We start from the raw sequence: 18537 nt of genomic DNA on the forward strand, positions 1-18537 counted from the left end.
TAATTTTAAGATTATATCCCCCTGTTCTGGATTCCCCCAGCACAGGAAATAGTTTCTCTCTATCTCCCCAATCGAACGAAAACTTTAATCAGATCACCCCTCAACCTTCTGAACTCAAGGGAATAGAGACCAAGTTTATGCAACCCGTTCTCATAATTTAACTTTTTAAGCCCTGATATCATTCTGGTGAATCTGTGGTGCACCCCCTACACAGCAAATATATTCTTTCTGAGGTGCAGTGCCCAAAATTGAACCCAGTACTCCAAATTGGGTCTGAACAAGGCTCTATACAGTTGAAGCATCATTTCCTCTTCTTTAAAATTCTCGCCCCCTTGAGATAAAGGCCAACATCCCATACACTTTTTGATAACGTTTTGTATCTGTGAGCTTGTTTTTAGTGATTTGTGTACGTGGACACCCAAATCCCTTTGCTCCTCCACAGTTATAATAATAATAATCCTTGCATTTGATATGGCGCTTTTCACGTCTTCTTGGCATCTCAAAGCGCTTCACAGAATAGACTGTAAAGTGAATTGACTGTATATTTGTGAGAGAAATGCAGCAGCCAATTGCGCACAGCAGTGTCACACAAACAGTCGTAGATTGAAGTGACCAATTTATTATTGTTTTGTTTGGAGGGATTATTATACGGCGTGTGGAGTAAGGAAACTAGCCCAAGGTTTCGCCCTGCCGGGAAGTGAACCCAGGTGTCTCGCTTGCAAAGCGGGTGCTCTAACCACTGAGCTACAGAACTCCACAGTTCTCTTACCATTTAGAAAATATTCTGTTTTGCTATTTTTGGATCGTAGTGAATGACCTCACACTTCCCCGCACTGAATTCCATCTGCCACAGTCTTGCCCACTGACTTAATCTGTCTAAGTCCCTTTGCAACTTCCTGCTCCTATTTACCCAATTTACTGTGTCTCCTAACTTTGTGTCATCTGCAAATTTTGATATAAAACTCCATTTCTTCATCCAAGTCATTTAGTACAGACCTCTGGGGAAGACCACTTGTCACATCCCACCAATCAGAGAACATTCTTCTTATTCTTACTCTTTGCTTCCTGCCTCCCAACCAATTTCCAAGCCACCTCGCAAATTTACCTCCGATTCCATTTTTGCTAATAACCTCTTGTGCGGAACCTTATCAAATGCCTTCTGAAAGTCATGTATACGACAACTACAGACACTCTCTTATCCACCAAGTCAGAGACCTCCTCAAAAAATTCAATTAGATTCATCAGACATGATCTACCCTTCACAAATCCATGCTGACTCTTTGATTAGCTCATACTTGTCCAAGTGCTCAGTCGCTCTAGCCCTGGTGAGAGATTCCAGTAACTTCCCCACAGCTAAAATAAAGCTGACAGTTCTGTACTTACCTGGTTTCTCTCTCCTTCCCTCCCTCCCTCCCTCCCTCAAGAATGGAATGACATTTGCAATTTTCCAATCCAAGAGCACAATTCTCGAATGTAGAGAGTTTGGGAAAATTATGACCAATGCACCTGTAATTTCCTTCCCTACTTCTGTAATACTCTGGGATGAAGTCCATCAGGTCCTGGAGATTTGTCTATCTTTTGACTATCCATTACGATGTTTTAATTTATCTTAAATCCATTTAATACTTCTCTTTGACTTAATTTTAGGGTCCCTTGTACTGCTGGTAATTTGTCATCTTCCTCTACTGTGAAAATGGAAGCAAAGTATTCATTCAACAAGCCTGCCATTTCCTTATTCAATATAGTTTCACCTACATCTGTCTTTAATGGGCCCAAATTCTCCTTTGCCACTCTCTTTCTCTTAATATTTATAAAAACTTTCACTATTGTTCTTGATATTCCTTGCAAATTTTTCTCATATTCCCTTTTTGCACCTCTTATCAAATTCTTTGTATTTCTTTGTTGCTTCTTAGAAGTTTCCCAGTCGGCTGGATTTCCACTTTTTTTTGCATAGGGGGTATGTCTTTCACACTAACTGCTCTGCGTAGCAAGAGTAATTCCACCTGCATAACTCAAACAATGCTTTTATAATTGTTAGTGTAGCATAGCAGAAAGTCAAAGTTATTATGGCAGTACAACTAAGAAATGAAGATTATATTTCTGGGGCAAGAAGGCACAGTAGATTTGCAATGTTTTGCAGTTAGATTAAAATAACTGTTCCAGACTAATAGCCCCTATGCAAGGATTTAAAGACGAGGACTCAAATTAATGCTATTTTAAATATAGTTTTCACTGTTTGTTGAATTTGGAATAGATTGTTGAGAATTAGAAAATAGCTAATTTAACTCAATCGTTTAAAAGAGGCTTGAGATGGACAATCTTGACCAGCAAGTTTAACATTAATTGTAGGCCAAAGGCGTCAAAGAATTTGCTATAATGTATAGTCACTATACTTTGTAGGCGAATGCAGCAAACAATTTGCACGCAGCAATGTGCCACGATCAACCATAAAAATGAATGACTAATTTTATCTGGGGGGTTGTTGGTAGGCCTCCAGTAGAAACATCCTTTTTTTTTGAACAGGCAGATGTGACCACAGTTTCATGTTTTGTCCAAAGGAAATAACAAGGATAAATGCAATCAATAACAAGGAAATAACAAGGGTGAATGAATGCAGATTCAGAAGGATTTAGATTTTTTTTTTACTGTGCTTATATACAGCTCTGATGATTCATAGACTTAGAGGCCATTTAGCCCATTATGTCTGTCAGTACTAGCTTCCCCAATGGAGCCAGCTATTCTAATTGCAATTCCCTGCTCTTTCGATGTGAAAAATAGTTTGTATTGGAGCAAGGCACCAAAAGGGAGTGAGTATTGGAACAGCATGCATAATGCTGATCATAAAAGATTTAGAGGTTACTCTGTATAAAATGATAAAGAGTGCTTTGTGGTAGGAAAAAAAGAGTTCAATTGTTACTGTACAAGCGTTGGTCAGACCCCATCTGGAGCACAGTATGTAGCATTGGTTACCTCATCTTCGGAACACAAACAGATGAGACTGACTAATTGATTTGTAACTCTGCGACTATACATTCCAATCCTCTATGGAGGGCAGATTTATTTGAGAAGATTAATAAAAACAAATTAATCTTAGGGAGGATATTATTGTCATTGATGGGGAGAGTACAGAGGGCAGTAAACAAAATGATACAGGTCTTAGGATTCTGAATGATTTGTTCTCTTGACCTGAATGTGAGATAGCCTGATTGATGTCTTCAGGATTACGAGGGGAATGGGTAAGACTGATCTGGCCATATTGTCCAGTATATTGATAATTTCTGACATAAACATACAAGTTTAAAAATTAGTTTAAAAATAAGGGGAGGGGAACAAACAAGCGAATTGCTCTACATTAAGGACATTAGACTTTGCGAGAATTATTATTAGACTTGTGCACCACTTAACAGGGAAGGGCTTTCAAGCAGTCAGTATAAATGTGCAACTGAATGCATTTCTGGAAAAAGAAGTGATTTGAAAGATTCCAGTAAGAATGTTTAGGTTTAGGTATGTTAGGTTTGGGAAATGCAGTGAAGAAGCTACAGGGATTTGGGATTAGGATGGATGGCTTCTTGGAGGAGTAAGCACTGATAAGAAAAAATAATATGGCCGAATTACCTCCTACTGTGTTGTACATTTCTATGGCTCTAAATAGAAATTTTAACTCTGCTGTAGAAAGGGTTAGGTTTACATTGCAATCTGACTACACCAGGTTTGATCTGAGGGAGGTAGAGCCCACACTTGGTAATAACCCTTCAGCTTTCCAGCATTGCCACTTTGTCTTGAACACAGAAAAACACTTACAAATGTATTGCTAATGTCTTGAGATATTAATGTATTAAACAGGTGGAATTATAATCACTGAAATTCACTATTTATGCATGTCTTCTTAATAACTTAATTATTAATTCCTCAACTGTTAGCAATGAGCCAAAGGCTTTCTCTCCCTCTCCAAATGTGTGAGAAGAGTAAAGGAGGAGACAAGCATTGGTCATCCTCTTTGACCTGATATGTATCACCAGAACTGCATTAACAAAATTTAGATTAGAATTTTTTTGGGAGGTGGGGGCGGGCTGGAGAAACAATAAGATGAACTCAAAAATAATTTAACCATTCACGAAGCTAATGCACCAACAGAAAGGGATCAAATACTAGCACCAAAATATATCATACAATACTAAATCAATTTACATTTATATGGTGCATTTAATTTTGGGGTGAAGTCCCACAACGCTGGACAGTTTAAGGTTTCTACCTCACATCCGTGCCATGACCTGCTTTGCCTTACCCCACCTCCGCAACATCGCCCGGCTTCACCACCGCCTCACCCCTCAGGCTGCCAAAACCCTCATCCATGCATTCATAACATCTAGGCTCGACTACGCTAACTCCCTGCTTGTCGGCCTTCCCAACTCTTCCCTCCCCAAGCTGCAGATCATCCAGAACTCTGCAGCTCGTGTCCTCTCCCGCAACAGGGGGTGTCTTGCCCCACCTTATCTTTGTGACCTGCAGATCCCATATCAACCTATCCGCTCCCTCCACTCAGCAGGCTGTGGCCTGATCCACGCCCCCCGTCCGACCCACCCCACCATCAGTGACCGGGCCTTCAGCCTTTCTGCCCCCACCCTATGGAACTCCATGCCACATCCCCTTCGCCTCGCCCCTCCCTTGCCTCCTTGAAGGCGAATCTCAAAACCCTCCTCTTTGACCGAACCTTCGGCCACCCTCCTACCCTCCCTGCCCTCCACCCTCTCGACCCCCAGTTCAGGTCCAAATCCCTGACTGCCCAGGGATGCAACCAAAGTTACTATGGGAGGCATGGGTACAAATAGTGGAGGCTTTGGCTACAATTTTTCAATCCTCGTTGGACGCAGGAGTGGTGCCAGAGGACTGGAGAGTGGCCAATGTGACTCCCCTGTACAAAAAGGGACAGAAGGACAAACCTGGGAACTACAGGCCAGTCAGCCTAACATCAGTAGTGGGGAAACTCCTGGAGACTATAATCCAGGACAGAATAAATCTTCACTTAGAAGAATATGGGTTAATTAAGCATGGATTTGTTGAAGGCAAATCTTGTCCAACAAATCTAATAGAATTTTTCGATGAGGTAACGGAGAGGGTGGATTTTCAAAAGGCATTTGACAAAGTGCCACATGAAAGACTTGTAAGAAAGATAGAAGCCCATGGTATAAAAGGGACAGTGGCAGCATGGATCCAGAACTGGCTGGGAGACAGAAAGCAGAGTTGTGGTGAATGGCTGCTTTTCTGACTGGAGGGAAGTGTATAGTGGGTGTGTCAGTGACTTGAGGTCACAGATTCAAAATAGTATCTGAAAGAAGCAGAGGGGAGGTGAGAAGACATTTTTTCACACAGCGAGTTGTTCGAATCTGGAACGCATTGCCTGAAAGGGTGGTCGAGGCCGATTCGATAACTACTTTTAAAAACGCGGTGGATGGGTATTTGAAGAGGACGGGTTTGCAGGGTTATGGGGAAAGGGCTGGGGAGTAGGATTGACATTAATTGCTCTATTCAAAGAGCCGGCACAAACTCGATAGGCCGAATGGCCTCTTTTTGTGCTGTACAATTCTATGATTCTAAGATTCAAAGCTTCAAATTCAAACTAATCAAGAATTTTCCACAAGTATCTTTTTTGACAAAAGAGAACAGACTAGGTCGAATTTAAAGGCTAAAGTGAGGAAAAATCAAGTTGATCCTCAGGTGGAGATATTGCAAATCTGCACTTTGTAACCATATATTTTCATTGAAATTGCATGTGGGACATTCATTTGGGTGCTCCCTGTAATTAGCTTTGCAGCCATTTCATAAAATAGAGCAATGGAGCCTTGGTGCTATTTAAAGTTACAGCCATAATGTCTTTTTCAAATTCAGGTTAATATTAAAAATTAGCCTTTTGCAGACCGACTAAAAGGATCGTCATCAATTGAAGCTGGACTATTTTAATATTCTTCATAAAACAAACATCTATTGGCCTTTTAAATGTCCACATTCAGAAATGTAAGAGTTTGAAAAGAGCATTTAAATAATTTTAATATGAATGTGTCGATCAAAGTGGCAACTGTTTAACTAGGTCTTTGAGATTAACAGAATTTTATTATAGAGATTACAAGTTGGAAGTATGAATCTGCCGGATGACATTACAGTAACTGTAGTGTGTGCTCTCTATCAAAATTTAGAGGCTGAAGTTTGGTTAAATTTTTCTTGTATGAAGCAGCAATGGAGAAAATCAGCATAGTATGTTGGAGATAACAGGTTTCAGTAAGTTGGAGTACTACAAAGTAAAGGTTTATATATTATAAGATATATATAGGTAACCCAGCCACATTTGTTAATATACAATCCAACTATTTTAATTTAAATGAAGAGAAAAATCCTCACTTGGAATCTCTGATTTAAAATGGGGTCTTGTTGGATCCAGAGCTAGCAGAGCCAGTAGTGCGGTTCCACATTTTTACCTCCTAAAACTCACTATTTAGCCAACAATCTATACAAGTGCAAGTAATAGTGATTGTTGTTTTGCTAGATGCACTTGGAGACAGGTTTACTTTTAGAGAGAATCTAGTAATATAAAAACAGTAGCAAAGGTTATTTCAAACTATTCCTATTGAAATTATTTCACTCAGAAGCATGTCGCTTCCAAACCACAGGACAAAACTAATCCATTGTTTTAGAAGTATTTTGTGGATTCGTTGAGACAAACCAACAATAAATGCAATTAGCCCCCACATTACAAGTTGACACTTTACAACCCAATTTACACCACATCTGTGAATTCTTGTTTGTTCTGAATTTCCAGCTGCTTTGAATTGAAAAGATCAGCATGAAGTCTGTGATGGGTTTAAAACCAGCTCTGAAGTAATTGGATTTCAATCAGCCTTTTCTCCTACCTCACCTTATCTCAGTAATCAGATTGCTTCTCTGCGCGTACACTGCTTGGAGCAGAGGTGATGTGAAATGATTTAACGTCAGCTAGATGTTTTAATTTCCTCAAAGGCTTTTCCTCCCATCTCAGTGGGCCACTGGTGGTGTACCGCAAGTCTCCATCCTTGCCCGCTTCTTTTTCTCATTTACATGCTCCCTCTCAGCAATGTAATCCGCAAATATGGGATTTGTGGATGACAATCAAATCTACTTCTCCAGCTACGATCCCAGGTCCACCGATGTTCTGTCCTCTTGCTTGTCAGACATCAAGGCCTGGATGTGCACCAACTTTCTGAAGCTCAATGTTGAGAAGACGGAAGCCAAATCGTTGGCTCCAACCTCCTTAACCTCCCCAGCCTATCCCTCACCTACCGACTCCAACTTCTGTAACCTCCCCACCCTATCCCTCACCTACCGACTCCGACCTCCGTAACCTCCCCGATCTATCTCTTACCGACTGAAGTTATGCAGAATTTAGGTGTCGGGTTCGATCCCCAGCTGTCTTCCTACCCCACAACCAGTCCCTGACCAGGACCTTTTCCTTATCCACATATCAGTTACCTTCCATCACCTTGCTTATTACAATGCCCTCCTCGCTGGGCTCCACAGCTCCACCATTCATAAAATCTAATTAATTCACAACTCTGCTGCCCATAAACTTACCCACATCAAACTCCACACCCCATCACCCAGTCCTTGCCAGGCTCCTCTGACTCCCTAATGCAGAATGGATCAAGTTCAAGATCCTCACACTTGTGTATCACTTCATGCCCTGAAACCTCCCTACTCTCTGACCTACTCATACCCCACTATGTGTCGCCTTCCCTCAGCTGGTTTTGGTCTCCTGTACATTCCTCGTCCCCTCCTCTCCACAGTCGGCTGCCGTGCCTTCAGCCACTAAGCCTTGAAACTATGGAACTCTCTGCCTTGCCTCCTCCTTGCCCGTCTTCAGATCACACCTGAAGACCTTCCTCTTCGACCATGACTCCTTCCCCTCTCTGCTCTCCCCGGCTGGTTGTCAAGCTCTGTGAAACTGTGTTAAGATCTCCAAGATCCTACCCTGTGTGAAAGGTGCTATAAAATTGCAAGTTATTGTTGTTCAGTCAGGTCAATAAATTCAACCTGTACTCCATTTCCTAGTGTAAACAAACTACATACAGACTACATTTGTGGAGTCCTGTAGCTCAGTGGTTAGAGCACTCGCTTTGCAAGCGAGAGACCTGAGTTCAATTCCAGGCAGAGGGCGAAACCTTGGGTAAGTTTCCTTACTCCACACAGAGCCTAATAATAATCCCTCCAAAACCAAAAACAATAATAAATTGGTCATTTTCAATCTACGACTGTTTGTGGGACATTGCTGTGCGCAATTGGCTGCCGCGTTCGCCCACAAATATACAGTCAATTCACTTTACAGTGTGTTCTGTGAAGCGCTTTGGGACGTCCTCCCGACGTGAAAAGCACTATATCAAATGCAAGGATTATTATTATTATTATAAGAAATCACCGTTGCCATAACAGTTTTCCTTGAGGAACACCGCACGTGACAATCAAAGTGTATAAGTCGTACAAAATCCGATTTAATCAATGATCTACACTGCGCATGCGTAATTCAATGCAGCCAGTAAGTGCACGCGCTGTGATGGATCAAGACTTCATTTTCCGCGATTCAATGCGGTTTGACCCGTCGTCTCATGTGCACTTACCCGCAAGCATTAGAATTGCATTGAATCACAGGAAGTGAAGTTCTTCTGCGCATGGGTCGACAGATCAAGACTGTGTTTCCCACAATTCAATGCAACCGACTGGTAAGTGCACATGTGTCGACGGGTCAGGAATGTATCCCGCAATTCAAAACAGCTGATTAGTGCGAGAATAATGTAGGATAGCAGAGTGGCATTATGAGTTAGGAAGTGATTAATACCAGTAGCACAAAGAAATCTAAGTGTTTTTTTCTAAGAAACTGAATGGGACTCGCATGAATGTATGACTTATAATAATCCTTGCATTTGATATAGCGCTTTTCACGTCTACTAGACGTCTCAAACCGCTTCACAGAATATACTGTAAAGTGAATTGACTGTATATTTGTGGGTGAAACGTGGCAGCCAATTGCGCACAGCAGTGTCCAATCGTGAACTGAGTGACCAAATTATTATTGTTTTTTTTCTTGAGAGATTATTATCAGGCATGTGGAGTAAGAAAACTTGCCCAAGGTTTCGCCCTGCTAAGAATCTAACCCACGTCTATCGCTTGTGAAGCAAGTGCTCTAACCACTGAGCTACAGGCCTCCACTTGGGCGATTATATGATTTAGAAAGATAAGACTTTAGTGATTATTTTAGTAGGGTAGAGGTAATTTTAGTGGGGCAGAATTCCAGGCATCAGCAGTGCTGTAGAAATTGAACTATTGTAAATCTCATAAGCATACTTGTTTCCAATTCATAATTCAGCTCCTTTTGTGACATTTCATCCTTCTGTTAGCATATCAGGCCAGCAGAAAACAGTTTGCTGTTCCAGTTACTTCCAGAAGTGTGTCCCAGAAAGGACCATTAAGTTTACCTTATAGGTTTATCTCCAAAAGCAAGGCTAGGGTGGAAGGAAGTACTTGCACAGGAAGTGAGCTAGTGTATTATAATCCTTACATCTGACATAGTGAGGTTACAAAGTATATTGGTACATTTTACAATGTTATTGTTATTATACATTAGATTTCCAGCCGTTTGCCTCTGCAAATTTTGAGCTACATTTTATTCTCTTTAAAAAGACCTGTAAAAGAATTTCATAACCATGTAAAAAGAAATTTGTAACACTGTAAATTGATTAGATCATTTTTTTTGAAGCATTACCTGAAATCCTTCCAGCGTGAAAAAATGTCTATCTCTATATCCTCGGTCTGATTGGGGATAAACCTGAATTCTGACACCAGCTCTGGAGAGTGTTCATGAATTTCACAGTCTCCAAGCTCCGCTACAAAGAAATAAAACAATTTTTTTTAAAAAGGCTCAGAAATAAATAATGGCTATGCATCCATTTTCTCTACAAAATGTGATTGAAAAGCAATTGCACTTAAACATGTTGCCGCATTAATACAGAATTTCATGAATCATTAGAAACCATCTAAATGTAGTTCTTACAACAAACCAATTTGGGAGGTAGAAATAAGCAGGTCATTGCACACACAACTAAAAAATGATTGCTGAAGTTAGTCCTGCTGTGACTGGCTAGACAGTATGAAGATGCCCGAGTACAAATTCTTACTGATAATTAAAATTTTTAAAAGGCTGCTTATGTGCACTGCAAGCTTCATTTGAACAGTTTATTGAAGGTCTTTTTTGACCTTCATAATGGTGGCTCAAAGAGCAATTGTAATAATATTACAATACAATTTACATTTATATAGCACTTTTTAAATCAGGAGGACATCTCAAAGCGCTCAACACTACTGGCTGTGTACCCGAGCACAGGATGGGAGCCGAAGGGAGTGTGCAAGGGAAGAGTAACCAAAAGCACGGTCAAAGAGGTATGTCTTCAGACGGGCTTGAACGAGGGGAGGGAACGAATCAGAGACACCCCAGGATGATCTGATAAATCCATTCCTCTATAGATCTGTCACAAAGCAAGATCCTCTGTCCCATTTTCAAGAAATCTTCCCATTCAATCATGGATCTCATGTTACTGTAACTCGATCCAATAACCTTTTTAACCAGCTCTGGGAGACTAAGAAGTGGAGCCTGGAAAGGCTCAATTTACCAGTCCTCTTCCATCCTCCTCAGTGGGAAAGTGCTGGTATCACCACCCAAGCACCCATAAAATGGAAAACTTTGAATGCCACATTCATTTGAAGCTGTAACTTAGCTCACATTTTTATTTTTATTGGTAGTCAGTTGGATTACCTACTGAAATTTGGTGGCTCACAAATACTTACTCTAGTCTGGTCAAAAGCTCACAAGATAATTTAAATTTGTTCTTTGCTTTTAGAAATCAGCAAATATTTGCCAGATGTGCTCAATTTTTTTCCTTCAGGCGCAATCTTCAGATCACACTTGAAGACCTTCTTCAACCCTGAGTGAGGGGTGCTATATAAATGCAAGTTGTTGTTGTTGTCTCCAAGGCAACAGGACAAGATGGCTCATATTCAGTTTGGGAAGGTATATCTTTTAGAAAGTACCAACTGCTGGGGCGGGATATTACAGATGATAACAGCCTGGATACGAGACTAATTTTTCAAACAAAAAGTGTGTGGCTCAATGGGAATTTGGTCAGATTGGTATTTTGGAAGTATAAGATCAAATAATTTTCTTGGGATTTTGTGACCTTCCATTTACCAATTGGAAGGTGCTGGCATCACCACCCAAGCACAGATGAAATGAAAAGTTTTGAATGCTATAATTGGAAATAGGAAAAGCTGGAAATGCACAGCTGGTGGATCAGCGTTTTGGTCATTATACTTCATTAGAATTGAGTTCTGATCACATGTCATGCCCAAAACATTAACTCATCCTTCCATTCAGATTCAAATTGAGCTCCTGTGAATGTCGAGCACTTATTTCTCTTGACAGTACACTTGGGGCTACCCCATGTGAAGGGCACTATATAAATGCATGTTGTTGTTGGGACTATTAACTTGAGTCAGGAAATGCAGGCATGAAGTTCCAAATGTTATATTCCATGGAATAAGCATGTTGAAGCACGAGACTCTGCCTGTGGCCAAAAGATCATTAGTTTTCTATAACCAAAATAAATGTTGGTATTGGACTCCCGCCCCATGCTAGACAGTTCAATTTCTAAACTCACAGAAACCAGAAAAATTGGGTTTTTAAAAAAAACTGAAAATATTTGTTTTTTGTGCAGAAGAACCAATAATTCCATTCAAATGTTTGTGAAAGGCAATTTTATACCTGTGTACTGGTGTTGCTGAAATGCAAGACACATTCAGTTGCCTTGCAGGACACAGAAAACCCATTATTTACACATCTAAACTACACACTTCACAAATATAGTTTGTGTTCCCCTGAAGTGGAATACTGTAAAATAGCTCTGACAAGCTACAATTCGGCAAGAGGTTTTGGGTAGCAAAAATTGACTTGGTTTATATGCAGGCACTATTTGTAAACAGATGTGCAAGACTGTACAGCCAGAAAATCTGCATTCAATTACTGCATCTCTTTAGCTGAACCAACTACAAGCATTTCAAACAGATTTAGCCTGGGGGAAGAGATTGTACTTCAAGCACTTTATCAAGTTATAAAATATTACACTAAGCTTTAATGCCATATTATGAAATTCTTGACAATCAATTACTTTCTCAGTTTCAGTCTAGACTTAAATAACTATTAAATGCAGCTCGTAAGTCAGACATTATACATTTTAGTGGTTTCATCTGGATTTCAATGTCATTTGTGCACAACATTACTCATTACCATTTGTGCAATGTTGCTGGTACAGATTAGTCTACATAACCAGACGTCACTGCACTTCTCTATATCTCATTGTGTGAAGTGCTTTAAGATATTGATATGATAAATCGCGACATCGAATGGAAGTATGGTTACTTAACTGCAGAGGGCATATTAATACACCCACACTGACATTCACCATATTAGTGATCAGTGAGAGTCTGCAGCTAATCAGTACCCAACAAACATCCACTATGTGATTTTGTACACAAAACGGAAGTTGCGATTGCAGCTACTTTTTTTTGCTTTGAGCTATGTCTTGGCTGAGAAAAGATTTGAAACTCCAACAAAAAGTCATGAAGCAAGCCTTTTCAGGCCTGAGAGATCAGAATCTGTTTCAAAGCAAATCCTGCAATAGCATTCACAAACCTCTCTTTTGTAAATGTCTCATTTTGAACATTGATATGAATAATGAACAGAACAGGATTGCACAGACATGCATCAAACACAAGGTTTATAAATTTTGTAATGTAGGAATGAGAAACAAAATAGTTCCTAATCCCTAAAATCAGTTACTGTGTCAAGGAAAAAGAATGAGGGATTTTCCTAATAGAGGGAATGGGTGGCTGTGGAATGCATTGCTGTTTACATGAATGTGTGGTTACAGTGGGTAATGATGCATGCTGCTGAGGGAAGGGGCAGCAAAAATGAATGATAACAAGATCCAAAGAAAATTGGAAGAAGACCTTTGGTTTATTTGATCTTATACTTTCAGAAAACCTATCCTACCATCTATCCATAAAGCAAAACACTATTTTTGTTTAAAAGAGGAGTCTGGTGGCTGAGCTGTGTCACTCTTCTTAGTAACCCACCCCAGTAGTTGGTCGCCCTTGGTTTAAAGAAATATTTCCAAAGATTGCTAAAAAAGTGAGCGCACCTGTCAAATATTCTCTGACTTCTAAAAGCAAAGAAAGAGTTCAAATAATCTTGGTTTCCAAGTAGTAAGCTTTTGACCAGACTAAATATTTGTGAGCCCCCAAATTACAGGAATCCATCCCAAAAAATCTAAGCTAATTTATAGCTTCAAACAAATGTGGTTTGATACCACATATGTATTTACATATTCCTAGAAGTGTTTGACACAGGTAATTTGACTGGAATGCGAAATATTTCCAGCCATTAGTACCTATCTTAAAATTGTTTACCAAAAATATAGAATCATAGAATTACACAGCACAGAAGGAAGCCATTCGGCCCATCATGCTCATGCCTGCTCTTTGAAAGAGCTATCCAAATTAAACCCATTCCCCCGCGCTCTCCCCATAATCTTGCAAATTTGTGAATTTTATCTGTAAAACTTTTCTAGAGTAATAAGTTTAAAACTCTGTGACTATTCACCCATATTCCAACCATCCGATTTTATGTTGATACATTTTGTCCATATTAGTTGAACACGCTGCCAGCCTTGCAAACCTATTAATTTAACCTTTAGCCCACATTGTTCTAAAAGTAGGATGAAATTAAATTAGATGAAGTGTCTCAAGGGCAGCATGAGACTAGATGTACGTTTTCCATATCAGGTCTTTGCTTATTAGAATTTGCAAAGAACTTCTATAGAAATGAAGAAACCTGTGAATTAGCACATTGTAAAGACAGGAATAAGGAACTGCAATATACCTTAAATGGCAAGATCATAAATTTAGGGTAAAGGAACTCTGGCGTTCCTGATTGGATCCATGAAAGTTATACTTGCTTGGAAAAAAATACAATAGATACATTAAAGATTTGCTGCAAAATTTAAGTTGTATGTTAAAGGGAATGTGGCAGCAGGGATAGAAAGTTGGCTATAGAAAAAAGGTGTAAAAAAAAGCTTAACTAAAAGGACAGCAAAAATGAGGTGTAAATGGATTGTTTTGATAGGAAGAAAGGAAGCAATGGTTCTCCCAGAGATCAGCGGGAGCACCACTCCTCTTCTCTCTTCGTTCTTTTTTTATATGGAATTGGGTGTGGACAATATTAAAATTTGCCAACACAAAAAGCATGTAAGTTACTGCATAGAGGACCAAGAACCTTCACGGGCATACAAGGCACGCTAATAGATAAGGCAGATAGATGGCAGACAAAACTTAATGCAAGAAAAGTATGAAGTGTTACATTTTGAGAAGAAGAATATTGAAAGGAAATATACAACAGCAAGCATTTATATAGCACCCTTCATGCAGGGTAGTGTCTGCGTGCTTAACAGTGGTGGAGCTTGACACCGACCTAAGGGAAAGAGGTTGGTGACTGTAGGCATGGACAAAGAAGAAAGTCTTCGGGTGTGATCTGAAAACGGGGAAGCAGGAGGCAAGGCAAGGGGATCACGTGAAGTCGATTACTGCCTTGTAATCCTACCGGTCGGTCAACAGTATAGTTTTATGAGACACAGATTGTGGAACTTTCCACATTCCATTTAGAGTTATTAATACAGTAATTCCTTTACTTTAAAAACTGGTTCAGCTGGGTTAACTGGACATGGTGTTTACAGTCAGAATCATCAAGGAATGTAACCCTGCTGTTTGCAGCTTAGATAAAATACTATGCACTAGATATAGAGAATTATTTCAAATTGTGTCAAAGTGATTTTGAGAAACAAATTTAAATTTGGATAATGGAGGAATATTTGCCAGAAATAGATCAGTGAGAAAATATTTGTTCCATTTTGGTTCCTATAAAAGGTGCAGCAGACACAGATTGCTTGTAAAATAGTCCCTGGTTATTGATGGGAGAGAAAAAGATTTGTGTGAAATGCTTTATAGTCGGAAATTTCCACAGCATGAAAATTTCATTCATCATGAATACCCGATTGAAGTTGATAAACATCCTGTGTCGATCACGCCATCCTTCTCCATCACTTCGCCTTCATCATCCACCTCAGTGGCTCCCCACTGGCTTGATTCGAGTCCTACCTTACAAACCACCTGGATTACATTTCCGCAAATAGTTTTTCTTCTCGCCCTTGCCTGGTCACTAATGGGGTACCCCAGGGCCTTTAGCCTTGGCCCCCGTCTCATCTTCATCTACATGCTCTCTCTCGGTGATGTAATCTGCAGACATGAGGTTAACTTCCACATATATGTGGATGACACCCAAATCTACTTTTCCTCCAGCTACGACCCGCAGTCCTCTGGTGTTCTGTCAACTTGTCTGACAGACATCAAGACCTGGATGAGCGCAAATTTCTTGCAGTTAAATGTCAACAAGATGGGAGCCATACTCTTTGGCTCCCATCGATGTCTTCTGTCCTACGGTTCAGACCTGCTCAACCTACCCGATCTGTCCTTAAAACTCTCTCAACCTGTGCGCAACTTAGGCCTCAGGTTTGATGCCCAGTTATCCTTCCTCCTCCACATCCAGTCCCTGACCAGGACCACTTCCCTCCACGTCCGCCACATTGCCCATCTCCGACAATACCTCACTCCACAAGCTGCTGAAACCTTTGTCCACGTCTTCGTCACCTCTCAGCTGGACCACTCAAATGCACTCCTCGCCAGTCTCCCCTCCTCCACTGTTCACAAAATTCAACTCATCCAAACCTCCGCCGCCCACATTCTCACCTGCACTAAACTCCGCATCCCGATTACCCCAGACCAAACTTCACTGGCTCTCTGTCACACAGCGGAACGACTTTGAGATCCTCACTGTAGTACTTAAATCCAACCACGCCTTGGCACTCCCCTATCTCTCCAACCTCCTCTCTCCTCACAGCAGTACCTGCTATCTCCGCTCTACAGGCTCCGGCCTCCTCCTTGCCCATCGAATCCTCCGCTCCATCAGTGGCTGTGCCTTCAGGCACTACGCCCCCAAGCTATGGATCTCCCTCCCTCAATCCCTTCGCCTTGCCCCCTCTTTCCCCATTTTCAAGTCGTGCCTGAAGACCTTCCTCTTCGACCGTGCCTATGGTCACCTTCCCCCTGCTCCTGGCTCGGCATGGGGCTCCACCATTGTTAAGCTCCCTGGGACGCTACCCGGTGTGGCGGGCGCTATATTAAATGCAAGTTGTTATTGCTGTTTTTGAACTGATGCAGCCCTGTATCATGTTAAACAAGACTGATTGTTTTTTGATATAAATCATCCTCCTCTGGTGGGAAAGCTGGCCTTATATAACTGGATCAGAGTGGATTAGAGACCCAGGGCACCAGTCAGAGATTACAAAATGCAAATCTCAACAGATGAGACTACTTCAACCAAGAATTTTGAAGTTTCTGCATGACGTCACGTCCGCCGGCCAGGTTTGAATCACTGGTAGCAGCTACAGCACAGTATAGTATAGCCTGTACTGGTGTCTCCCTCCCTCCCACCCTCTGTCTGTCTGTCTGTCTGCTCTATCCTTCCCCTGCAGGCTGCTCGTTGCTAACCACAATGAGCGCCAACTCCAGCCCCCCCCCCAGCCTCCTGCAGCCTGACAATGTCCTGCTAAACCACCACCTCTTGACCCAGCGTGCGCATCTTGGCTGCCACCCCCGACCCGAGCTGGCCCTCCCTCAAAATGCCCCCTTCCCTGCAACTCTCCCGCTCTGTCCTGCTCTCTCTCCGCCCTCCCTGCCTCCTATCTCAGCTTGACCTCCCCCCCACTGCCTCCCTCTGCTCCAGCCTGGGAATCCTCCGCCGGGCTCATCGTGCACTCGGCACTGGCTGTCCAGCAGCAGCCACGCCGACTGCGCCATTCCCCACTACCGCCGCAAGCCACCCTGGACCCTGACCCTAGGGGCTAACCTCTCCTTCCTCATCCGCATCCCCAACCTCCCTCTCAACCATTCCACTACTCCCTCCCATCCCACTGCCAACTGTCCACTCCGCATTGGACTTCAAAATGTCCGCTCCATCTCCAACAAGACCCTGGCTATCAATGAACTCATCCTCAATGAGAACACTGACATCATGGCACTCACAGAAACCTGGATCACCCCAGGTGACACCTTTCCCCTCACTGAGGCCACACCACCCGGCTACACCTACCACCATGCCCCACGCCACAACCGTCGTGGCGGTGATGTGCCCCTCATATCCATATCCCCCTATCCACCTACTCCACCGGCTCGTTCCCCTCGTTCGAACACCTTACCCTCTGCCATCCCTCCCACCTCTCTCTGAAAATTCTCTTACTTCACTGCCCCCCAAAATCCTCCCCCACCTTCATCTCTGACATCTCCACCCTCTTTGCTTCCCTCTGCCTCTGGTCCGACCGCCTCATCATTCTAGGCGACTTCAACCTCCACTTCACCTCCTCCTGCTCCATCTCCTCAGATTTCTCCTCTCTCAACCTCTCTCTCCACATCCACTCTGCTAGACGCACCCACAGGCTCCTCCGCCCTCGCAGACACACCTTGCAGATACTTTCCTCTGACTCTCACTGTGAGAAAATGCTGGACTTCCTTGAGTACAAAATCGAGGGAATCCACTCAGCTGCCACTGCCCTCCCAACTTCCAACCCCTCCCTACCCCAACCCCACACAATTACCTATCCGACAATTATCCATCCCTCCTTCCACACATTTGAACCTGTCACCCCCTCCTCTGTCTTCAACACGATAACCTCAATGAAGTCCACCATCTGCTCCCTCGACCCCTTCCCCACACCTCTCCTTAAATCCCAGCACCACCGCCTTGCCCCACTACTCGCCGACATCATTAACCTCTCCCTGTCATCTGGCACTGTTCCTTCCCCCCTCAAAACAGACACGATCACCCCACAGCATGGAAACTGCCCGGGTCAAGATCACAAACAACATCCTAACCATGTGTGACCAGGGCTCCCTCTGCCTCCTCGTTCTCCTGAACCTCTCCACTGCCTTTGACACCGTGGACCTCTCAATTCTCCACCACCGCCTCTCCTCCCACCTTGTCCTTGACTGGTTCAGGTCCTACCTTTCACACCGCCTCCACTTCGTTTCAGCTAACGGCTTCTCCTCCATCCCCCATACTGTCTTGTACGGTGTTCCTCAGGGCTCTGTCCTCGGTCCCCTCCTCTTCACTCTCTACATGCTCCCCCTTGGTGACGTCATCTGCAGACATGGGGTACATTTCCACATGTATGCGGATGACACCCAACTCTATCTCTCTGCCTCCCCCTCAACTCCAGGACTACTGGCGTCCTGACCGACTGCCTGCCCGACATCAAGTCCTGGACGAGAGCCAACTTTCTCCAACTCAACGTCAGCAAGACC

General features: G+C 42.5%; 1 protein-coding gene across 2 annotated transcripts in view; it reads right to left on the reverse strand.

Moving 5' to 3' along the window:
* The window catches only part of epb41l4b (erythrocyte membrane protein band 4.1 like 4B), a 115220-nt gene that overhangs the window by 10245 nt on the left and 86438 nt on the right, over positions 1 to 18537 (reverse strand). For both annotated transcript variants that reach the window (XM_007897443.2, XM_042332530.1), the window contains exon 7: positions 9782 to 9902. In XM_007897443.2, coding sequence (XP_007895634.1) covers positions 9782 to 9902 — 121 coding nt within the window. The remainder of the gene's footprint in view (positions 1 to 9781; positions 9903 to 18537) is intronic.

The sequence above is a fragment of the Callorhinchus milii genome, unplaced genomic scaffold, assembly GCF_018977255.1.
Source record: "Callorhinchus milii isolate IMCB2004 unplaced genomic scaffold, IMCB_Cmil_1.0 Scaffold2, whole genome shotgun sequence".
Classification (NCBI taxonomy): Eukaryota; Metazoa; Chordata; class Chondrichthyes; order Chimaeriformes; family Callorhinchidae; genus Callorhinchus; species Callorhinchus milii.